General features: G+C 43.1%; 1 protein-coding gene across 1 annotated transcript in view; it reads left to right on the plus strand.

The window, feature by feature from the left end:
- The window catches only part of LOC115832277 (lymphocyte-specific protein 1-like), a 36,718-nt gene that overhangs the window by 1,648 nt on the left and 10,578 nt on the right, over nucleotides 1–24,492 (plus strand). The window contains exons 2-9 of the mRNA XM_030802284.1: nucleotides 1,588–1,729; nucleotides 2,101–2,193; nucleotides 2,449–2,492; nucleotides 2,668–2,749; nucleotides 4,918–5,052; nucleotides 5,423–5,500; nucleotides 19,907–20,010; nucleotides 20,761–20,774. Of these exons, the coding sequence (XP_030658144.1) occupies nucleotides 1,588–1,729; nucleotides 2,101–2,193; nucleotides 2,449–2,492; nucleotides 2,668–2,749; nucleotides 4,918–5,052; nucleotides 5,423–5,500; nucleotides 19,907–20,010; nucleotides 20,761–20,774 (692 nt within the window). The remainder of the gene's footprint in view (nucleotides 1–1,587; nucleotides 1,730–2,100; nucleotides 2,194–2,448; nucleotides 2,493–2,667; nucleotides 2,750–4,917; nucleotides 5,053–5,422; nucleotides 5,501–19,906; nucleotides 20,011–20,760; nucleotides 20,775–24,492) is intronic.

The following is a 24,492-nucleotide window of genomic DNA, read 5'->3' on the forward strand; positions in this document are numbered from 1 at the left end:
GAAAGGAGGGAAGGGAAGAAGAGGGCGAGACAGCATGGTGGCCGGCGAGGGGCCGCAAGGAAACCTCATTCTGGGGCTCCCCAGGGCCCCTGGGCCTCATCCAGGCAGCTGTGAGGCCAGGCCGGGTGCTGCCACATCAGCACACAGCTGCGGCCGCTTCTGTAATGGAGGCTGAGAGTCCGCTGCCGCCCCTTCCTCCCTCGGGGCTGGCAGATCTCCATTCCCACAGAGGGGAGCAGGTATTTCCAGATGTGCACGAGGGAGAGTCAGCAAGGAGGACGCACTTTCCAGATGTGGGGATGTGTGTGCCTGTCTCAACCCCAACAAGCCCGACAGGGGCTGCTTCCGAGCCCCACCTCACTACCCCTGCTCAGGCTCCTTGCCACTCTGTCATCTGCGGCCATGATGGGGCTGACCCCACCTGCCCTGCAGGGCCCGGGCCATCTGGGACCCCAGCCCTGCTCAGGACCCCCTTGCCTTGAGTGGGACCAGAGTTCATGGCTGGGCTGACAGTTCTCCCTGGTCAGGGTTCTTCCTGGCCCCTCTGAGGCCCTAAACCAGCCTGGAGCTCTAGGGACCAGTGTTGCTGAGCGACACTCCCTTGTCCTCCTACAACCAGGCTCCCACTCCCCAAGAGCCACTGGTCCTGGCCTGGCGCAGTGCCCACCGCCCCCCTCCCCAGGCCTCAGTCTCCTACTCGCTTAGGAGTCAGCGGCCCTGCTTTTCTGAGATTGGGCAGCTCCCTTCTCCTTGGCCTCAGGCCTAGGCGGGCAAGGCTGCTCCCACCAGCAGGGGGCGCTTTGACTCTTCCGTGGAGCCCAGCTCTGCAGCTGCCACCCCACCCCCTGCACCTGCCTGGCTGCACACTCCTGCTCCTGAATGGCCCCTCTGTGTGGCTGCTGCTGGCTCAGACCCCTGCCCACCTTGGGCGGGTGGGTCTGGGTCTTGGCTGGCACGCATACCCAGGGCCTGAAATCATGGAAAATTTGAGAATTTCCCATCTTCTCCTCCAGGTTCAGTCCTGCTCAAATGCAGAGCCGCTGGAAGCTGCCAGCTGGCTGGCCTCCCCTCCCCCGCAGCCGGCAGCCCCTTGGCCCTGCTCCTCAGTGACCTGGCCCCTACCCCTGCCTAGCCCTCCAAATGACCCAGCCTCCAGTCCCCCAAACACCCAAGGGCCCCCACAGGGAGCAGAACAGGAGTGGTGGCCCCGGCAGCCCGGCCCCGCGGAGACCCCGCCAGACCAACTAAGTGGCGAGCAGCTGCCAAGCTGAGGCCCAGCCAGAAAGCTGGGGGGTTGAACCCAGTCCCAGTGCCTGGGGGACCCTCAGTCTGTAGAGCCCTGCCTAGCGGGGACTGGGCAGTTCCCCAAGGGCCTCAGGCCCTGACACAGCGGCCCAAGCAGACTGTGCTGGCTCTGAGGCCACTGGACCTTGTTTCCCAATGGGCTTGGGTCTCAGAACCCTCAGCACTCAAGTAGCCTGACTACCTTCATTTTACAGATGGGGAAACTGAGGCTTGGAAAAAGGAAGGGATCAACCAAGCAATCCAACGGCCCTAGAACGGCTTTGCCTCCCTTTCCACCCACAGGCCCAGCCTGCATGCCTGCGAAAAGGAGGACAGTGACGAAGTCCACCTGGAGGTGTTGAGTCTGAGCAAGGAGGGGCCAGACCCAGAGGACACTGTCCAGGACAACCTGGGGGCCACAGGGGCTGAGGAGGAACAGGAGGAGGTGGGCCTCAGAGGGTCTGGGTGTACCCCCACCCCAGGGATGAGCCAGCCTTTGCTGTCTGCACCACTCTGTGGGCCCTGTGGGTCTAGGCCAGAGTGGGTCAGCACCCCACACTCCTAGACCTTGCAGCCCCTTCTGGGCCCACATTCTCCGAGAGGGCGAGGCTCAGTGATCCTCTGGCAAGATCCGGAGTCATTTCCCCAGACTCCTCAGTCCCTCCCCACCAGCTCCAAAACTGGAGCATGTCAGGGCCACAGAGAACCTGGGGCTCAGGGAGGAACAGCATTTTTTCCCACAGGTGCTGGGCAGGGCAGGAGGGGTACAAGCAGGGGATCACCTGGGATGTCTGTTTTTGTTTTTTTTTTTTCTAGCACCAGAAATATCAGCAGCCCAGGACACCCAGCCCCTTGGTCTTGGAGGGGACCATCGAACAGAGCTCGCCTCCCCTGAGCCCTCCCATCAAAGTAGGTCAAGCTGCAAAGCCTGCCATCTTCTCCCCTCTCCCGGACTCATACCCAAAAGGCCAATCCCACATGCCAGCCACAGGAAGACCAGGCCCAGGCCTGGCTTTTGTCTGCTATCCCCCCATTGCCCGGCGCTCAGCAAACCCCCGTGATATAAGGGTTGGGGGTTGGATTAGTGGATGGAGTAGCTGGGGAGATGGAGGGTGGGCTTTACCTTAGCTGCTGCAGGCCTGTGTCTCTCTCCACCCTCTGCAGCTCATCGACAGGACCGAGTCCCTAAACTGCTCCATAGAGAAGAGGTCTGTCTGTCTGTCTGTCTGCTTTCTGGGCTCAGATCTTAGGTTTCCCCAAGAGGGGGTTGAAGGGAGTCACAGGGTAAAGATCTGGAGACCGAGGGGGCTCTGGGAGAGGCTTGGGCAGGTTGGGAGAAGCCTTGTGGGAGACATGGGGCCTGACACATCTTCTACCCTCCAGTAACAGTGTGAAGAAATCCCAGCCAGACTTGCCCATATCCAAGATTGACCACTGGCTGGAACAATACACCCAGGCCATCGAGATATGACCTGGCTCCCCTCTGCTGTCAGGTCCCTCCTGCATCCTGGCACCATTCCTTAATCCAACCAATGCCCTTCCATCCAATCAATGCCTCAATGCCGCCTTATTCAACCAACACCCTATCCAACCAATGCTTCTCCATCCAATCAGTGCTCCTCTACCCAATCAGTGCCCCTCCATCCAATCAATGTTCCTCCATATAATCAATGCCCCTCCTTTCAATCAATGCTACTCCATCCAACCAATAATCTCCCATCCTATCAATGCTCCTGAATCCAATTAATGTTCCTTTATACAAGCAATACTCCTGCAACCAGTACTCCTCCAATTATTCAGTGGTTCCTCCATTCAATCAATGCCCCCTTTGGAACAATAATCCACCATCCAATCAATGCTCTTTCATCCTATCAGTGCTCCTCTATCCAGCCAATATTCCTCCAGTCAATCAATGCCCCTTTATCCAACCAGTACTCTTTAATCTAATCAATGCCCCTCCATCCAATCAAGATTCCTCCATCCATCCAATACTACTCTATCCAATCGGTGCCCCTCCATCCAATCAATGCTCCTCCATCCAATCAATGCCCCTCCATCCAATCAATGTCCCTCCCATCCAATCAATTCTCCTCCATCCATCAATGCTTCTCCATCTGACCAATACCCTCCATCCAACCAATACTTGTTTATCCAATTAATGGCTCACCATGTAACCAATGCCAATCCCACATGCCAGCCCCTCCATTCAATCAGTACCTCTCCATCCAATCATCCAATACTCCTCCATCCAGTCAGTGTCCCTGCATCCAACCAATATTCCTTCATCCACCAACTCCCTTCAATCCAACCAATACACCTTCATCCAATCAATACCCCTATTCATTCAGTGCTCCTCCATTCAGTCAGTTCCCCTCCAGCCAACCAAACAGCTTCATCCAATCAATGCCCCTCCATCCAATAATGCCTTGCATCCAATCAGTGGCCTTCTATCCTATCAATTTCCCTCCATCCAACCAAAATAGTTTCACCCAATCAATGCCTCTGCTTCCAATCAGTGCCCTTCTATTCAACCAATACTTCTTTATCTAATCAGGACATCTCCATCTAACCAGTATCCTTCCATCCAACCTATACTCCTCTACTAAATCAGTGCCCCTCCATCAAACCAATACTCCTCTGCTAAATCAGCGTGCCTCCATCCACCCAGTACCCCTCCATCCACCCAGTATTCACTTATCCAAGAAGCACTCCTCTATCTTACCAGTATTCCTCCGTCCAATCAGTGCTCTTCTGTTCAATTAATGCCCCTCCATCCATACATTACTCCTTCACCCAATCAGTGCCCTTCTATTCAACCAATACTTCTGATTTCAATTAATCCCCCTTCAACCAACCAATACTCCTCCATCCAACCAGTACTCCTCCATGCAATCAATGTTCCTCTATCCGACCAACATCCTTCTATCAAACCAATATTCCTCCATCCAATTAATGCCTCTCCATCCAACAAGTACTCCTCCATCCTATCAATGCTCCTGTATCCTATCAATATTCCTCCATCCAAGCAATACTTCCCCATCCAATCAATACTTCATTCATTCACTGCTCCTCCATCCAGTCAATACCTTTCCATCCTACCAGTGCCCTTCCATCCAACCAATACTCCTTTGCCGATCAATGTCGTTGCATGCAATTAGTGCCCCTTCATTGAACCAATATGGCTCTATCCAACCAATACTACTACATTCAATCAATGCCCCTCCATCTAACAAATACTCCCTCATATAATCAGTACTCCTCCATCCAATCAATATTCCTTCATCAACACCTTTCTATACAACCAATACTCCTCCATCTAATCAATGCTCCTCCATCCAACCAATACTCTGCAATTTAACCACTGTCCCTACCCCATGAGCAGCATGGAGGCAGACCCACATCTGTCCTGTGCGCCATCATCTCCTTGATGCTCTTCAGGACAGGGAGGTGTCTCATGATTGCATCGAATGGAGGAAGGCACATCTTTCCAGTGATCCCCACTCTAGGGCTTCATTGGGAAAGCGCTCCCAGGGAAAACACAAACACAAAGCAGAGGGTTGCCCAGTGTGACCCTCTGATGTGACCACGGTGGCTGTCCACTAAGGTAATCCTGATGCTTTTCCTCCTCTGCAGACCGCTGGCCGGACCCCCAAGCTAGCCCACCAGGCCTCCATAGAGCTGCCCAGCATGGCCGTGGCCAGTACCAAGAGTCGGTGGGAGACAGGTGAGGTACAGGCTCAGTCTGCGGCCAAGACTCCGTCCTGCAAGGTAAGATCCCCTCCAGGGGCAAGGCTGGGCTGCAGAGCCAGCACCTGGGAGTTTAGTAGCAGGCCAGGTTTCCTTGTTAAGACAAGTGTGGGACTGTCCAGGATGAATGTGGACAGACAGAACCCTGAGGTATCGCCATAGGGTTGGGTTCACCCTTGCTGGTGTAGAAGGCTGTGTTGTCCGAGTGGAGGTGGGTGGCACCTTTATTCCTTTCCCTGCCCCTTCCACTGTGATCGCACAGAAAAAGTTTTGGTAGGCAGATCCCAGGCCCCCTGGCCAGGTAAGGCAAGGCAGGAGAGAAGGGCCCAGGGCTTCTACTGCCCGAGATCCAGGGGTCTGCCCTTGTGACATACCCTTCTGCTGCCCCCAGGATATTGTGGCTGGAGACATGACCAAGAAAAGCCTCTGGGAGCAGAAGGGAGGCTCCAAGACCTCATCAACAATTAAGATAGAGCTTAAATGTGGTTGGTGCAGGCAGGAAATATTAACTCATTTCATTGTCACACAAAAACAGAAGACATAAAACAGTTAAAATAGGCCAGGCACAGTGGCTTACACCTGTAATCCCAGCACTTTGGGAGGCCGAGGCAGGCGGATCACGAGGTCAGGAGATCGAGACCATCCTGGCCAACATGGTGAAACCCCGTCTATACTAAAAATACAAAAAAAAAAAAAAATTAGCCGAGCACAGGGGCACGTGCCTGTAATTCCAGCTACTCAGGAGGCTGAGGCAGGAGAATCACTTGAACCAGCAAGTTGGAGGTTGCAGTGAGCCGAGCTCGCACACTGCATTCCAGCCTGGCAACAGAGGGAGACTGAGTCTCAAAAAACAAACAAACAAATAAAAAAAAACAAAACAACTTGACACACTTAGAAAATGAAGGTTTGTGCTATTGGTTTTCTTTTATTTTAGAAAAATAAAGCGTTGTTTAAATATTTCTTACAAGTACAAATATAATTTAAATTTAATTAATGTTCAAAGGTATCTGTAATTAAATTTCATTCAGTAGACATATATTATGTCTAAAGAGAACTTGCTAAGTAAGATGTAAAGGATGATTACATGAAAAATCACAAAATTGTCAGTAAGAGTCTTAAAAGTCAATGATAGGACAGTAGTTAAAAGATATCAAATAGTTATTTATTCTTAAACATTAAACAGGATATTAATAGTTTTAATAATCTTGAAGTTTGACAACGCTGTAAAAACATTACAGACCACTTTTATTTATGAAAATACATGCAAATAGCAAACAGCAGTTGGGCTTAAGGCTGCTACTTACTTACCCAGTAAGTGACAAAGCTGGAATTCAAACCAGGTTTGAGCTATACCAGTACTACCCTTGAAAAGATTTCCTTACACTCAGCTTTCCTTTATTTCTTAAACTCATCGTTTTTTTTAATTGAGACAGAATCTTGCTCTATTGCCCAGGCGGGAGTGCAGTGACATGATCTTGGCTCGCTGCAACCTCTGCCTCCCAGATTCAAGCAATTCTCATGCCTCAGCCTCCCAAGTAGCTGTGATTACTGGTGTGCGTCACCACACCTGGCTAATTTTTGTGCTTTTAGCAGAGGCGGTGTTTTACCGTGTCAGCCAGGCTGATCTTGAACTCCTGACCTCAGGTGATCCGCCTGCCTCGGCCTCCCAAAATGCTGATATTACTAGTGTGAGCCACCACGCCTGGCCGATTTCTTAAACTTTTGATTATACTAAATATGTTCCTTCTGCATGATAACACTGTCTTTCCTTTTATAAAATTAATCTCTTAAAATACTTTAAAATTCAAAGTACACTTTTTAGATTCTTTAAAATACTCATTGCCATGCTCATGGCCTTTAGATGTGTGATCATAGCCTATTTGCTTTTCATTGACTTAGTTTTGTATTTCTTTGCCTTTTTCCCCCTACTTTTCCTTATAGAACTATTTACTAGTAATGAAATCATTTTAAAGAATACACTTTTTCTTCCTCCTGCTAACTGTTAAGAGAATGTTTTATAATCACTCTAGTCATAGCCTGTAAGTTTCTTTTCTAAACTTCTTTTCAGGATACATATTTATTAACTTGCTTTCAAATGAATATGGTCATGTCTATGCAGCAAGTTTCTTTTCTTCTTCTTTTCTTCTTCTCTTTTTCTTTTTCTTTTCTTTCTTTTTTAAGGCAAGATTTCGCTCTGTAGCCCAGGTTGAAGTGCAGTTGTAGAAACATGACTCACTGTAGCCTCAACCTCTCTGGCTCAAGTGATCCACCCACTTCAGCCTCCCAACCAAGTAGCTGGGACTACAAGTGTGCACCACCATGCTCCACTAAGTTATTTAGTTTTTTGTAGACATGGATTCTCAGTGTGTTGCCGAGGCTAGTCTTGAACTCCTGGGCTCAAGCCATCTTCCTGCCTTGACCTCCCAAAGTGATAAGATTACAGGCTTGAGCCATTATGCCCGACCTCTTTTTCTTTTTCTTTCTTTTTTTTTTTTTTTTTTTTTTTTTGAGACAGTCTCACTCTTGTTGCCCAGGCTGGAGTGCAGTGGCATGATCTTGGCTCACTGCAACCTCCACTTCCCAGGTTCATGCAATTCTCCTGCCTCAGCCTCCCGAGTAGCTGGAATTACAGGCATGCACCACCACGCCCGGCTAATTTTGTATTTTTTAGTAGAGACAGGGTTTTTCCATGTTGGTCAGGTTGGTCTGGAACTCCCGACCTCAGGTGATCTGCCCACCTTGGCCTCCCAAAGTGCTGGGATTACAGGCGTGAGCCACCGTTCCCAGCCCTCTTTTTAACTGAGCTTATTTATCTCTTCCCCAGCTTGAGTCTAGGTCCTACTGTCTTGGTCAGAGTATTTTACTTTATTGACCTGGACAATTCTGCCATCATGAACCATATTCCAAACCTAAATATGTAAGAACATAGAAAGATTATTTTAGAAGGAGAATTTTAACACACACACACTTTATTCTGAAAATTTAGCAACAAAATGAAAGGTGAGTTGTTATAGTTGATGTATCAACAAATAGAAAGAAGAAAGCCTGTAATCTGTTTCAGAATGCTATTTCTGGGGCTGGTAACATCAAAAATAATCATATTAAATGTTAACTCACTGACTCATAAGATTTTCTCTAATTTAGAAGTTGGAGAACATATATACTCCTATTACCACTTTCCATCTTTCTCAAATACAGTTTTTATAGTTTTCTGTTGGCTTCATCATCATATTGAAAGATTATTAGTCACTTAACATATATGTAGTTTCCTGTTAAGTCTTGTTCAATATATTACAAAATTTTGATCTATGTATGTTATATCAATTAATAAGTTGGTGTTAGTTAAGTCAGATTACGTGTTCATTCACTTAGTCATTGTTAATACTTCACAGAATATAAATTGTGTTCCATGAGCATGAATTTCTCTCTTAATTCCACGTAATTTTCTTAAAATTATGCACCATTTATCGTTAAGAGTGAAAGATTGTGTCATTTATTGTAGTGGTAGAAGAAAATAAAACCAAAACAGAATCCAATCCAAAAGCTTAGGTTTTTGTTGTTACTACAGTAATTACATCTACATACTAAGGACAGCACACTATTACTGTCCAAGAATGGTGCCTCAAACAACTGGTTGCCTACACTCTTTTCAGAGATGAAATAGGAACATAAGCAAGCAGGAAGATTTTTGTCTAAATATGAAGCAAGAAAGGCTTAAATGTCTTTATTCAGGGGATTAGGCATCATAAGTTTTTTTTAGAGAAATTGTTTTCATGATATTTCCTATCTGCTTTTGTCACTTTGCTTTTGTCTAAGTACATAATACTTATAATATTTATAAATTTATTATTTACACGTTAATACCAACATTTTTGATTTATTTTGTTTTATTAATAGGAGCTCTAATTCACATTTCATAGCCACCTTTGTATAGGCAAAAGAACTGAGAATTAAAAAAAAGTCAAAGGTTAAGGAAAAACAAACTTTCTAGTTTACGGTAATTATTGTTTATACTTCTACTTTGTACGTTCTTGCCTGTTTTTTTCCATTTACTGTGATTGAACTTTTATCTTTTAAATCAAATAACATTGAATAACCACAGTATTGCAAGGCACTTTGGGATGTAACAGTTGAGTCTATTTTTATTTAGCTGTTAACCTCAGCAGATTTATAATCTAGTAGAATGCAAAAATCCCCTTTTTGTGTGCCCTCAATACAAGTGGGAAGCACTTAGTAGGCACTTAATTATTTTATGTTGTGTGCGTGAATGAAGGCTTCTGCCTTTAGAAGGCTTATCTGGTTTGGGATGAGATAAATTATGAACATTTTGAAAATTAAAAGAGAACAAGATAATAATTATGTCATAGTCCTAATTGAGATTAATTACAGAAGGTGTTTGGTAGAGTACGTGATACATATTAAGTATGCCAAAGTCCTTATTTTCTTGCCTTTTTGCTGAACATTAATATAAGTCTCATAAAGTGTTAAAAATACGTACATACAGAGGGTTTTTTGTTTTGTTTTTAAATAGAAAATAAATGCTCTTGGAATTCGGAGAAGGGATTACTGTGGTGTGTGTAGGCTCAGACTAGGACATTGGTAGAATCTGAGAATGAAAGGGCGTTTGGAGAGGTAGGAGAGAGAAGAGCATAAGCCAAGGCATGGAGCTGGGAAAGCTCAGGTAGTATCTGAAGACTAATTGTCTACTTATTTTTTTTAAAAATATAAAATTGTGAGTTTCGTTCCCTCCTTTGCCCACCATCCTCCCCTCTGTTGCTCAGGCTAGAGCGCAGTGGCGTAGTCTCAGTTCACTGCAACCTCTGCCTCCCAAGTTCAAGTGATTCTTGTGCCTCAGCCTCCCGAGTAGCTGGGGCTACAGTTTTGAGCCACCACACCTGGCTAATTTTTGTAGTTTTAGTAGAGACGGGGTTTCACCATGTTGCCCATGGCTGGACTCAAACTCCTGAGTTCAAGCGATCCATCCATCTAGGCTTCTCAAAGTGCTGGGGTTACAGGCGTGAGCCACCGCGCCCAGCCTAATTGTCTACTTTGATTGGAGCATAGGATGTGTGAGTAGGAATGTGGAAGACAAAGCTAGATAGAGGGAATGGGAACAGATTGTCGATAGCCTTGTTCCGTTGGGAAGAGTTTGGGCTTTATGTAGTTCCTTAAGATTTATGGATTCATAATTTATACATAAAGACTGAATGTTTTAAATATGAGAAGTGTTGCCTATTGAAGAATACTTCTTAGAGATTATATACCTATCAACAGATAATCATGTTGGTTTAAAACGTGTTAAAAACTCTTTTGGAGCTAACCATAAACAAAATCATACATTATAGAAGACTTATCATTTGCAAGTAATACTTTCTGAGAGCTCTGTAAATCTTCAGATTTTAAGATTAAGACATCTTTTTGTGGAATTCTTTATCTGAATTATATTTCCATGGAGAGTAATACGTTATGTTTCTTATATGTACGCATATTCTACAAGTTAATATCCTTTTCAACTTTAATGAAGGTTTTATTTCACTTGAATCCTTTTGCTCAGGTTAGAGCATTTGCTGAATTAGTTCAGTGATTTTTGGTGGCGGAGGTATAGAACATTTCTGTTCTTTTCCTGGTTAAGAGCTGCCATTTTCTTAGTCCTTACATTTTTCTTTCTTTGTGGGGGCAGGGGGCATTTTACATCAATAGATTAAGTTTTTTTTCTTTTTTCTTTTTTCTTTCGAGACGGAGTCTCCCTCTGTCATCCAGGGTGGAGTGCAATGGTGTGATCTCTGCTCGCTGCGAGCTCTGCCTCCCAGGTTCACGCCATTCTTCTGCCTCACCCTCCCGAGTAGCTGGGAATACAGGCGCCCGCCACCACACCCAGCTAATTTTTTTGTATTTTTAGTAGAGACAGGGTTTCGCTGTGTTAGCCAGGATGGTCTTGATCTCCTGACCTCGTGATCTGCCCGCCTCGGCCTCCCAAAGTGCAGGGATTACAAGGTTGAGCCACCGTGCCCAGCCCAGTTTTTTTTCTTAAACTGTTTAGAGTCATTGCCTTTTAACTTTAATACAAATGCTTGGCTGGGCATGGTGGCACACACCTGTGGGCCCAGCTCCTCGAGAGGCTGAAGCAGGAGAATCGCCTGAGCCTAGGAGGTCAAGACTGCAGTGAGCTGTGATTGTGCCATTGCACTCCAACCGTCTCAAAAAAACTTCCAAAAACAAATGCTTGGTGTTAGGCTAGACTCATGCATTTAGCCCCTAGATTGGGCCTCTAGCTTCTCCATTGCCTTAACAAAGTATCTTCTGGGTAGCTCTCAAAACAGTGGTAACCATGAATGTTAAATCTACGAATGTCATATTGTCTCATACCGTAAATCTGCAGAATTCCTCCCTTGATTGATATTCTCTCTTTTCTTCTACATATGTGTATATGTACATATACAGTTATCTTTCAAAGTCTGTAGGGGATTGGTTCCAGGAACTCCCCCATCCAATACAAAAAACTGGATGTTCAAGTTCCAATTTTCTTATATAAGGTGGCATAGTATTTGCATATAAACTATGCACACCCTCCCATATACTTTAAATCATCTCTAGATTATTTATAATACTTAATGTAAATGCTATGAAAATAGTTGTTATACTATATTTTTAAAATTTTGTATTTATTGTTTATTGAATGTTTTTGATAGATGGTTGATTGAATCTGCAGATGTAGAACTCATGGATATGAAGGGCTAACTGTATATGTGTGTGTGTGTGTGTGTGTGTGTGTAAGTTAAAAAAAAACGGAATTTCTAGCCCTTTGAGCAAACATAAGGAACATTTATAAAGAGTTGAAAGACAGGAAGTTGTGCTGAGGGAATTTAACTGACTGATTCGAGTTCTGAGGGAGCCTTTGGGATCTCAAGAAATCTACTGACGTACATTTATTTATAAGCTGCCATAAGGTGATAATGTGGGTGTAATTAATTTAGTGCTTTAAATGAGAATTTGAGCAGTTGAGGGTTTTCTGTATACAAAAATCTATATTTGTAATCTTGCATTTAGGGATGGAGAGATTGCTTTTGAAAGAATATACTAGTATCTCCTATAGCATTTCAGAAGTAAAATGTTATCTAGAAGGATCACTTGAGCCCAGGAGTTCAAGGCTGTAGTGAACTATGATCATGCCACTGCACTCCTAACCTGGCAGCAAAGAGAGACCCTCATCTCTAAAAAACATAAAATGAAATTTATCTTTATTTTCAGTATAATCCATAAGTTCACATCTTACCTTTTTTTGAAATGTAACAATAGATAAATAAAATGGTACAGTAATTTTATTTATTAGGAAAATTTCAGGAGACTCACTAGTTTGTTAAAATGTAAAATTAGGCCGGGTGCAGTGGCTCACGCCTGTAATCCCAGCACTTTGGGAGGCCGAGGCAGGCAGATCACCCGAGGTCAGGAGTTTGAGACCAGCCTGGCCAACATGGTGAAACCCCGTCTCTACTAAAAATACAAAAATTAGCCAGACGCAGTGGCGGGTGCCTGTAATCCCAGCTACTCTGGAGGCTGACATAGGAGAATTGCTTGAACCCGGGAGGCGGAGGTTGCAGTGAGCCGAGATTGCACCACTGTACTCCAGCCTGGGCAACAGAGCGAGAGTGTCTCAAAAAAAAAAGTGAAACTAGCTGTAGAATAAATACCAGATTAGAATACAGTTTTTAGGCTTGGTGCAGTGGCTTATGCATGTAGTTCCAGCACTTTGGGAGGTCAAGGTGAGAGGATTGCTTGAGGCTAGGAGTTCTAGACCAGCCTGGCAACATAGCAAGACCCTGTCTCTACCAAAAAGATTAAAATTAGCTGCATGTGGTGGTGTGCACCTATAGTCCCAGCAACTTGGGAGGCTGAGGCGGGAGAATTGCTTGAGTTCAGGATTTCGAGGCTGCAGTGAGCTATGATTGCACTCCAGCATGGGCAACAGAGTGAGACCCTGTCTCAAATAAATAAACAAATAAATGAATAAGCAAGCAAGCAATTTTTAAGTTGAACATCAGTTCTCTACTTGACTCCAGAGTTAAATAGGCATCCAGTTGCTTTTTGTGTTTATTTTTATATTCACTGCTTTTGCCTGCAACTGTGTTTCTGGTTCTAAGTAAATATAACATATGCTACTGGTACACATACATCTTAGGCAACATGTGTTTCATTCACTGGATTGTTAGCTCTGCTTTGTTTTGTCACTACTTTAGTCCCAGTACCAATAACTGTGCCAGGCACAAAGTAGGTGTTTAGTTAATATTGTTAAATGAACAAATACAAATATTTGATTTTATCACTCGAATCCTCATTTATTAGTACTGCACTATCTTTTCTTAGCTGTTTTCGTGAACATATGTGTGCTGGTTTCGTACCCTAAGTAGATTGGAAGTACATTGTGGGTAGAAACTTGGTTTTATTTGTTTTTCCTATATTCTCCTTTACAGCAGTTTAGACCTGTTGGGAAGTAGGTATTTCCCAAACATGTGATTGAACTGAAATACATTGGTAGATTTCATTTTATCAGGAGACTGCCAAAAGTATAGTCACAAATAAGGAATTTGGAAGAGAATCAAAAAGCTAGTATGTACTCGTCTGTCAGCTTGAAGGCCTGTATAAGACTCCATACCTCTGTGGAGTAAAAAGGGTAGGGTTCTGGGGCTGGACGCGGTAGCTCACACCTGTAATCCCAACACTTTGGGAAAAAAAAGAGGGTTCTGGGACTATTTGCTGCTGCTTCTTTTTTTTTTTTTTTGAGACAGTTTTGCTTTGTCATTCAGGCCGCAGTGCAGTGGCATGATTTCAACTCACCACAACCTCTACCTCTCGGGTTCAAGCAGTTCTCCTGCCTGAGCCTCCTGAGTAGCTGGGATTACAGGTGCTTGCCACCACACCTGGCTAATTTTTTTATATTTTTAGTAGAGATGGGGGTTTTACCATGTTGGCTAGGCTGGTTAAGAACTCCTGACCTCAAGTGATCCGCCCGTCTTGGCCTCCCAAAATGCTAGGATTACAGGCGTGAGCCACTGCGCCCGGCCTCTAGGACTGTTCTTTTCCTTGCTCCTTAACAGACTATTTCCTGTTTTTTTTTGTTTTGCTTTGTTTTTTGTTTTTGGCCTTCTAACTATGTTAAAAATGGTGTAAGTCAGTGGTTCTCCAAGGGTGGTCCCAGATCAGCAGCATTATCACCTGGGTACTTACTAGAAATGCAAATTCTTGGGCCCCGCTCCAGACCTAGTGAATGAGCAACTCTGAGGGTAGAACCTAAAAAATTGTGTTTTAATAAGTCATCTGGGTGATTCTGATGGTAAAGTTTGATGTCACCAAATGATAATGACAATTTTTTTTTTTTTTGAGATGGAGTCTCGCTCTGTTACCCAGTCTGGAGTGCTGTGGCATGATCTTGGCTCACTGCAACTTCCACCTTCCAGGTTCAAGCAATTCTCCTGTCTCAGCCTCCTGAGTAGCTGGGACTACAGGCACACGCCACCATGCCTGGCTAATTTTTGTATTTTTAGTAGAGATGGGGTTTCATCATACTGGTCAGGCTGGTCTCAAACTCCTGACCTCAGGTGATCCACCTGCCTCAGTCTCCCAAAGTGCTGGGATTACAGGCATGAACCACCGCGCCTAGCCTGATAAAGACACTGTCTTTAAGAGAGAGGGCTAGAGGCAGTGATTATGTGCCAGATAAAACTAGCAGCCTAGATTTAAGAGGATAATATAATCCAAAGCTTTTCAGAGGGAATAGTTTATAGAAGGCATTAAGACATAAAGCAGATTATTGAAACTTCATTGTACACTGTAACCATATAATTGACTTTTACTTATATATTTCCTCTTTTACTTTGAAGTTTGTGTTCAGATCAAAAGATGAGAACCTTAATCAAGCTTTATAATATTTTATTTTAGATTTTTGTAAAAGTGAATGCTCTTTATATTCCATAGCAAGTAACTGAAAAGCTACTGAAAAGTGTCCAACCCAAGAATTTTGTGTATTTTTCATTTTGAATATACTTCTCAGTGATTTCAATTTTGAATCCTAGCCCTTTTAAATTTTAGAATACAAGGTAGTTTAAAATGGCTTCAATAAGGCTGGGTGCGGTGGCTCACACCTGTAATCCCAGTGCTTAGGGAGACCGAGGTGGGTGGATCACAAGGTCAGGAGTTTGAGAACAGCCTGACCAACATGGTAAAACCCTGTCTCTACTAAAAATACAAAAATTAGCTGGGCGTGGTGGTGCACACCTGTAATCCCAGCTACTCAGGAGGCTGAGGTAGGAGAATTGCTTCTTCCCCGGGAGGCTGAAGTTGCAGTGAGCCGAAATCGCACCACTGCACTCCAGCCTGGGCGACAGAGCGAGACTCCATCTCAAAAGAAAAAAAAAGGTGGGGGGGCTTTAATAAATTAAGTGGTACATTTTAAATATTTTAATTGTTTATTAGATATTACATATGCAGATAAACCTGTTTAAATATAGAAGATTTATTTTCCTATTTACATATACCCTTTTGACAAATTAGAATTGAAAATAATATAAAAATAAATTTTCAGCTGGGTGCGGTGGCTCACGCCTGTAATCCCAGCACTTTGGGAGGCCAGGGCGGGCGGATCACGAAGTCAGGAGATCGAGACCACGGTGAAACCCCGTCTCTAATAAAAATACAAAAAATTAGCAGGGCGTGGTGGTGGGCACCTGTAGTCCCACCTACTCAGGAGGCTGAGGCAAGAGAATGGCGTGAACCCAGGAAGCTGAGCTTGCAGTGAGCTGAGATGGTGCCACTGCACTCCAGCCTGGGCAACAGAGTGAGACTCCATTTCAAAAAAAAATAAATAAATAAAATAAAATAAAAAATTAAATAAAAAAATAAATTTTCTTTCTGTCATGCAGACTTAGTAAAATATCTTCCTTCTATTATTTTTATCTTTTTTGTTTATAATGGTTAGGAAGTGAATATCTAATTTTCTATACTGCGAAAAATATAAAGTATCATAGAAGTTCAACATTCATTTTCCTTGAAGATAATTCCAAAGTTTTCTTCTCCTGAAATATATCCTGTTATCATTAGGCTTAGTTGTACTGATAAATGGCAGTTGATGATTTCTAATTTTTTAAACATATTTTATTCATAACACTTTTTTTTTTTTTTTTTTGAGACGGAGTCTCACTCTGTTGCCCAGGCTGGAGTGCAGTGGTGTGGTCTCAGCTCACTGCAACCTCCACCTCCTGGGTTCAAGCAATTCTCTGCCTCAGCCTCCCAGGTAGCTGGGATTACAGGCACCTGCCACCACGCCCGGCTAATTTTTTTTTGTATTTTTAGTAGAGATGGGGTTTCAGCATCTTGGCCAGGCTGGTCTTGAACTCCTGACCTCGTGATCCAGCCGCCTCGGCCTCCCAAAGTGCTAGGATTACAGGCATGAGCCACCGTGCCCTGCCTTTTTTTTTTTTTTTTTTTTTAGATGGAGTCTCACCATGTCGCCCAGGCTGGAGTGCAGTGGTGCGATCTCTGCACACTGCAACCTCCGCCTCCGGGTTTGAGTGATTCTTCTGTCTCAGCCTTCCGAGTAGCTGGGAATACAGTGCCTGGCTAATTTTTGTATGTTTAGTGGAGACAGGGTTTCACCATGTTGGCCAGTCTGGTCTCGAACTCCTGACCTCAAGTGATCCCCCCGCCTCAGCCTCCCAAAGTTCTGGGATTACAGGTGTGAGCCACTGTGTCTGACCTATTTTCCTCTTTTTCTTTTTACCTTTTTCCCTTCCCTTTTTTTCTTCCTTTCACTGTTTTCGTCTTTTATGTCTCTCACCCTCGCCCTTCCTCAGTTCAATTCAAAGAGCAATATACTGCCATATCTGGAGAATTTTTAGTGGGAATTTAATCTTTATTTTAAAAGAGTAAGAATTTATACCAATTATTATGTTTTCGACTGAGGTCGTTTTACAGAAGGAATTCTTTTTTTTAATATAGGAATGTGTTTTAAGACTTTTTGTTTCTAACGTCTAAGTTTTGAGGAGAAAAAAAGGTAAAAGGTTGACATTATTCTCATAGTCTTTTACTCTTTTCTCAAAGGTCTTAGTTCAGGTCCTAATTTTCTTTCAATTATACTCATTTATTTAACCAGTCTCCTTTAGGTGGTCATTTGGGTTGTATACATATTCTTGTCTGTGTTTCATCAGTCATGTATTACATAATTTCACGTATGTGCAAATATGTATTTGAAGGATAACATTCTAAAATTGCTGAGTTAAAGGGTATATGCATTTACAAACTTCACAGATATTACCAGTTGTCCTCTATAAAGTGGAACTGGTTTATATCACCACAGCTAACATATAAATGTCTGTTTTCTACCATATTATTAAATTACTGAACTTTATCCATCTGATGGAAAAGGAGAAATCTGATTGTACTTTATTTTTTATATTTTTAATTTTTTTATGAGATGTCTTGGTATGTTTGCCAGGATGGTCTCAAACTCCAGCCTCAAGCAATCCTTTCACCTCAGTCTCCCAAAGTTCTGGGATTACAGGCATTAGCTACCATGCCTGGCCCTGATTACCACCCCGCCACCCACTGCCCCCCCCACTTTTTTTTTCTTTGAGACAGGGTCTCACTCTGTCACCCATGTTAGAGTGTGGTGGTGTGATCACTGCTCACTGCAGCCTTGGCCCCGTGGGCTGAGGTGATTCTCCTGCCTCAGCCTCCCAAGTAGCTGGGACCACAGACACATGCCACCATGCCTGGCTGATTTTTTAAATTATTTGTAGGGATGTGGTCTCGCTATGTTGCACAGGCTAGGCTCAAACTCCTGAGCTCAAGTTATCCTCCCACCTCAGCCTCCCAAAGTGCTGTGATTACAGGGCTGAGCCACTGTGCCCAGCCTCTGATTATACTTTTAATTGTAATTTCTCTTATGCTTGAAGTTGAACATATACAGTAAAGACTTTACGGTATTGTAGGCTGAAATTTCAGAATCATCCAGGACCAATGATGTTAGCAGAAATGCAAAACTAGCCAAGGAGTATTGAGAGGACAAAATTGATAATTGATATTGTTATTACCTTCAAAGTTTGATTGCATTGATTAGCTTATTATTTTTATTAAAGTCATTTTAAAGAGCATATAAAGTTCTATGCCAAAGCATGTTTGGCCTGACAAGTTGGGCTGTCACTTCCTTTTGACAAGACTTTCATTTTTATCAGCTTTAAATGCATGTGTCATTACTATTCTGGTTAGGTAACATAATATCCCACTGCAGAATATATAATTTCAAAAGAGTCTTGTGGATATTTGATGCCATTTCCTTATTGTTTTCAGACCACTTTTATTTCAGTAAGATAAATGTAATCCTTCTTTTAATTGTAATGTAAAATTTAAGAGCACATTGAAAAGAAAACAAAAGCTTAACACTACCTACATTTTGAAAGTTATGAGAGACTAGATAAGTTGGATTTTATGTTTCTTGTGGTACCGAATAGAAACAAAGGTCATTCAAACTAAGTTTGAATGAGAATTAAGTTTAATGGCTCACTTGCTAAACCTGAGTTGCACAATCCTCACAATTCCTTAGGGATGTGGCAAGGTCATCCTTAAATGTAAAGTTCTTGCTCACTTAATGGAAAGCACTGTAGATACATAAATAACATTGTTACCTGTCTTAGTGGGTCAGCATAATAGACGGGGGGTGGTGGTACATGTGAGAATAGTGAAATTTATAGCTAGTTTTGAGGCCCTTGTGACTTTTAAGAGGTAGTATGAGTCACTTTAACAAGTTAGTGTTTGTGACATAGTTTCAACTTCTTATGTGAAAGATAGTATTTCCATTGTAAATGTTCTTTTAATATTCTGGAGAGCTACTCTTTCCTAGCCCCTCTGTTTTACTGACTTTAAAAGTTGTTTACAGTTTGTTTCATGTTCAAATGTAGGGTTTTAGTAATTCCTTGGGGTGGGGGGCAGGAATGGGCAGAAGGCCATTGTCTCTAATTTTCCTTTTCCCAACTTTCTTTTTTCTTTCTTTTTTCTATGGATTACATGTCAAGGTGGGTGAGAAAAATGGTGGGGATTGAGAAAAGGGAGCAGTTTATTGTTTGTAGGGGAGGTCCAAAATAAAGTCACTTAAGGAATCTGTCATAAAATTTAAATATATGATGAAGCTTGTGCGAGGGGATTATAAGAACTGATTTTGCTTTAACCCTTCCTGCTTTATAAAAAGATCTTGTTGACGGCAAAAAGACAAACACTTTAGCAAACTGTACTGTACACCTTGCATGTGTTTGCATTAATATTAGTTGTTTTATTTTATTTTTTGATATGGAGTCTCACAGTGGCGCAGTCTCGGCTCACTGCAACCCCTGCCTCCTGGGTTCAAGCAATTCTCCTGCCTCAGCCTCCTGAGTAGCTGGGATTACAGGTGCCATCAGGCCCGGCTAATTTTTGTATTTTTAGTAGAGACAGCGTTTCATCATGTTGGCCAGGCTGGTGTTGAACTCTTGACCTCAAGTGATCCACCCGCCTCAGCCTCCCAAAGTGCTGGGATTACAGGTGTGAGCCACCGCACCCGGCAGTATTAGTTGTTTTATATTGTAGACTCTTAAATGATGTGGACTGTGTGTTGTAAAATCCCTACCCTGAAGTAAAATGCATTTAGATGTCCCCCCTGCCCTTTTTAACTTAAATCCTTTTTCCCCCTTGCAGTCAGTGCATTTTTATATTTGTACATACTTTGTGAGAGATGTGTAAAGGAAATATTTTTGCATCTAGTTGTTCTAACTTCCAAAGGTTCTTTACTGAGTTAAAAAAGCTTTTTTTTTTTTTTTGGTCTAAACTGAATTTTGTCTGTCTTTCCCCTACTCAGGCCCAGATTGCCTTCCTACAGGGAGAAAGGAAGGGCCAAGAAAATTTGAAGAAGGATCTTGTGAGGAGGATCAAAATGTTGGAGTATGCTCTTAAACAGGAAAGGTAATTCAGTAAAATGAAAAGTTTTTTTTTGTTTGTTTGTTTTGAGACGGAGTTTCGTTCTTGTTGCCCAGGCTGGGGTGCAATGGTGCGATCTTGGCTCACCGCAACCTCCACCTCCCGGTTTCAAGCAATTCTCCCGCCTCAGCCTCCCCAGTAGCTGGGATTATAGGCATGCAGCACCACACCCAGCTAATTTTGTATTTTTATTAGAGTTGGGGTTTCTCCATGTTGGTCAGGCTGGTCTCGAACTCCTGACCTCAGGTGATCTGCCCACCTCGGCCTCCTAAAGTGCTGGGATTACAGGTGTGAGCCACTGGGCCTGGCCAAAATGGTGGTCTCTTAAATGTTGGAATAATTTTTTCATCATTCCTAAAATAAATTGAAATGTTAATACTGCTTGAGTTCAGGTGTGTCTGTAGTAAACATTTGTATGAATGGTCGTAATATGTTAATTTTATTATGAATAGTTTAATAATGATCAAAAAACTGATTTACATTATTTCTTAAAAATTAGCCACATTTTTTTCTTACTCTGCCTGTTTTGAAGAAGCAGATATGCTCCCTGAACTGTTAATACCCATTCATTTTAAAGTTGAAATAGTTTTTAATTTTTAAAGGAAGTTTCTATAATGTTTACTCCTTTTCTTGTCATTTAATATTATTCAATTTGATGTATTTTCTTTAGAAAAAAATTGTTCTAGCAGACTATGTTAAGATTCTATATAGACTTTTTTTTTTTTTTTGAAACAGAGTCTCGCTCTGTCGCCCATGCTGGAGTGCAGTGGTGCAGTCTCACCTCACTGCAAGCTCCACCTCCCGGGTTCACGCCATTCTCCTGCCTCAGCCTCCCAAGTAGCTGGGAGTATAGGCGCCCGCCACCACGCCTGGCTAATGTTTTGTATTTTTAGTACAGATGGGGTTTCACCATGTTAGCCAGGATGGTCTCGATCTCCTGACCTCGTGATCCCCCAATCTCGGCCTCCCAAAGTGCTGGGATTACAGGTGTGAGCCACTGCGCCCAGCCTATAGACTTTTTTTGTGTATTTTGTTCCTTTGCTGTCTGCCGTTACAATCTCTCCAGAAGCTTATCTTACCTGTCTATTTTGCCAGTGTCTAAGATACTCCAGTAACTAAATTTGGGTCACAAGTAAAGGAAAATGGGTCATGAGTGAGATTTTTGGAAGTTATATGAGTTATTTATTTGCTTTAATGAATGGGCCTTGGATTTTTTTGTCGACAATCTGAGTTCATTTGTTTTAGATAACTGAGTACTTACAGGTGGTATTGGAATTATCTATTTTGCTACTTTCTTGCTTTGTTTTTAATGATGCTTGTTTTGTTTTTCTCTTTTTGAAGTTGGTGAATGGGATATTTGCAATAAAATAGCATTTAGATGAAATTAGATACATAGATGATATTTATGAATAATGAGAAACAGATAAAATTTTATTAGAACTTATGTTCATCATCATGTAGAATCTTTAAATGGCATAAGAGATTGAAAATAGGTTGACCTGTTAGTGAAAAATACGTGTTTCTTTTCATACTTTGGGAAAGTTGATGAAAAGCTGTATTAGGGACATGGAAAGAAAAAACAGTTTTAGGCTGGGCGTGGTGGCTCACGCCTGTAATCCCAGCACTTTGGGAGGCTGAGGTGGGCAGATCACAAGGTCAGGAGATCAAGACCATCCTGGCTAACACAGTGAAACCCCGTCTCTACTAAAAATATAAAAAAATTAGCCAGGCATGGTGGCAGGCACCTGTAGTCCCAGCTAGTTGGGAGGCTAAGGCAGGAGAATGGCGTGAACCCGGGAGGTGGAGCTTGCAGTGAGCCGAGATTGCACCACTGCACTCCAGCCTGGGCGACAGAGCAAGACTCTGTCTCAAAAAAAATAAATAAATAAATAAAAAATAACATTTTTAAAAATACATAATTTGGGAGTAGTGAGATTTTTTTTTTTTTTTTTTTTGAGGTGGAGTCCTGCTTTGTTGCCTAGGCTGGAGTGCAGTGGTGTGATCTCAGCTCACTGCAACCTCCGCCTCCCAGGCTCAAGCAATTCTCCTGTCTCAGCCTCCTTAATTGCTGGGAACAGGCGCATGCCACCATGCCCGGCTAATTTTTTTGCATTTTTAGTAGAGACAGGGTTTCACCATATTGGTCAGACTGGTCTTGAACTACTGACCTCAGGTAATCCACCGCCTCAGCCTCCCAAAGTGCTGAGATTACAGGCGTGAGCCAATGTACTTGGCCGAGTATTTGAGATTTTTTTTTTTTTTTTTTGAGATGGAGTTTTGCTCTGTTGCCAGGCTGGAGTGCAGTGGCACAATCTTGGCTCACTGCAACCTCCTCCTCCTGGGTTCAAGCAGTTCTCCTGCCTCAGCCTCCCGAGTAGCTGGGATTACAGGCGCTCGCCACCATGCCCAGCTAATTTTTGTATTTTCAGTAGAGACAAGGTTTCACCATGTTGGCTGGGATGGTCTCGATCTCTTGACTTCGTGATCCGCCTGTCTCAGCCTCCCAAAGTGGTGGGTGGCGTGAGCCACCGCATGCGGCCTGGAGTGGTTATGTTCATCTGGAAGAGGAAAGTAGAAAGGAGTGCAGAGTAAGAGGAGGTGAGGCTTGAATAGCATCAAATAAGAAGGTGCCTGTCACACAGACAAGGTGCAGGAAGTAGAGAGAACATGTTTGACATGGAACAAAGCAGTTTGGTGTGTTCAGAAATTTGTAATTTTTGTGAGTGGAGAGTAGGATGTTGGTTGTGGTCCTCGTCTCAGTTGATGACCGATAATGGTAGAGGGGGCAAGAGTTAGATCACAGAGAGCCTAACCAAGGAGTTCAAACTTTTATCTTACATGTAACAGGGAATGTGGGAGGTTTAAATTTTTTTTTGAGACAGGGTCTTGCTCTGTTGCCCAGGCTGTAGTGCAGTGGCACAGTCATGGTTCACTGTGGTGTCAACCTTCTGGGCACAAGTGATCCTCCCACTTCAGCCTCCCAAGTGGCTGGGAATACAGATATACTCCAGTCCACGCAGATAAATTTTTTTTTTTTTTTTTTTTTGAGACGGAGTCTCGCTCTGTCGCCCAGGCTGGAGTGCAGTGGTGCAATCTCAGCTCACTGCAAGCTCCGCCTCCTGGGTTCACACCATTCTCCTGCCTCAGCCTCTCCGAGTAGCTGGGACTACAGGCGCCCGCCACCACGCCCGGCTAATTTTTTTTTTGTATTTTTAGTAGAGACGGGGTTTCACCGTGGTCTCGATCTCCTGACCTTGTGATCCGCTCTCCTCGGCCTCCCAAAGTGCTGGGATTACAAGCGTGAGCCACCGCGCCTGGCCCACGCAGATAAATTTTTAATTTTTTAGAGAGACAGGGTCTCGCCCTGTTGCCAGGCCTGGTCTGGAACTCCTGGGCTCAAGCAGGCCTCCTGCTGTAGCCTCTCAAAGTGCCATGATTATAGGCGTGAGTCACCATGCGCAGCCCAAAAAATTTTATCTAAAATGATCTCGAACTAATAGAGGAGTTGCAAGAATCTTGTATACCCTTTACCCAGATTCACCAATTGAAAATGTTTTGCTATATTTGCTTTATTGTGTTTGCTCTCTGTATAGGTATCATTTTTTCCCCTAAATCATTTGCTAGTTTGTCCTTAACTACCTCTGTGTATATTTCCTAAGAGCAAGGACATTTCCTTATGTGATTATAGTACATTACCAAATTAAAGAAATGTAACATTGATATTCTATTATCTGATATAGTCTGTATTCAGATGTTCTAAAAATGATCTTTATAGCATTTTTTTTCCTGTTCCAGGATCCAATCTGGAAATATATACTGCATTTAGTTGTTAAGCACTTGAAAGTTTTAAGCAAGATAGAGTATGAAATACATTTTAGAAAGATCTCCTGACCTCAGTGTGGGGGTGGACTGGAAAGATCTGTAAACACAGGCAGAAAGATTGTAATAGTCTAAGATGAGAAATGATAACACAGTAGCTGCTGAAATAGAGACACATCAACTATAAAAAATTTTAAGTAGAGTCCATGAAATCCGAAGCTTATATAAAAATTTGGAGATGGGACAGTGGGTGAGTGAGAAAGATAATTTGAGAACAACTCCCAGGTTCCTGGCTTGAAGGACTATCTGAATTATGAGAGACTTTTAGAAGGTATCAAATGAATTAAAAAGATGAATTAAAGAGCAGATATGTGAGGGGGACGCATGATGAGAGATATATGCTTGGGAATCATCAGTATTATTGTGAATGAAGTGAAAGGAGTAGTTGATAGAACAAGTATTGTGGAAACAGAAGAGAGAACTAGAAGGAGTGACGGGAAGTAGAAATATTTGAAGAGAAGGCAGAGGAAGAAGAGCCAACAAAGAAATAGAGAAGGAAGGAGGAGAGAGTAGTATTTTGGAAGTGAGTTAAACGAGGAAGTTCAATAACTGAAGATGCTAAGTAGACTCCAAGTAAGTCGTATACTG

Source organism: Nomascus leucogenys, chromosome 22a (genome assembly GCF_006542625.1).
Source record: "Nomascus leucogenys isolate Asia chromosome 22a, Asia_NLE_v1, whole genome shotgun sequence".
Lineage (NCBI taxonomy): Eukaryota > Metazoa > Chordata > Mammalia > Primates > Hylobatidae > Nomascus > Nomascus leucogenys.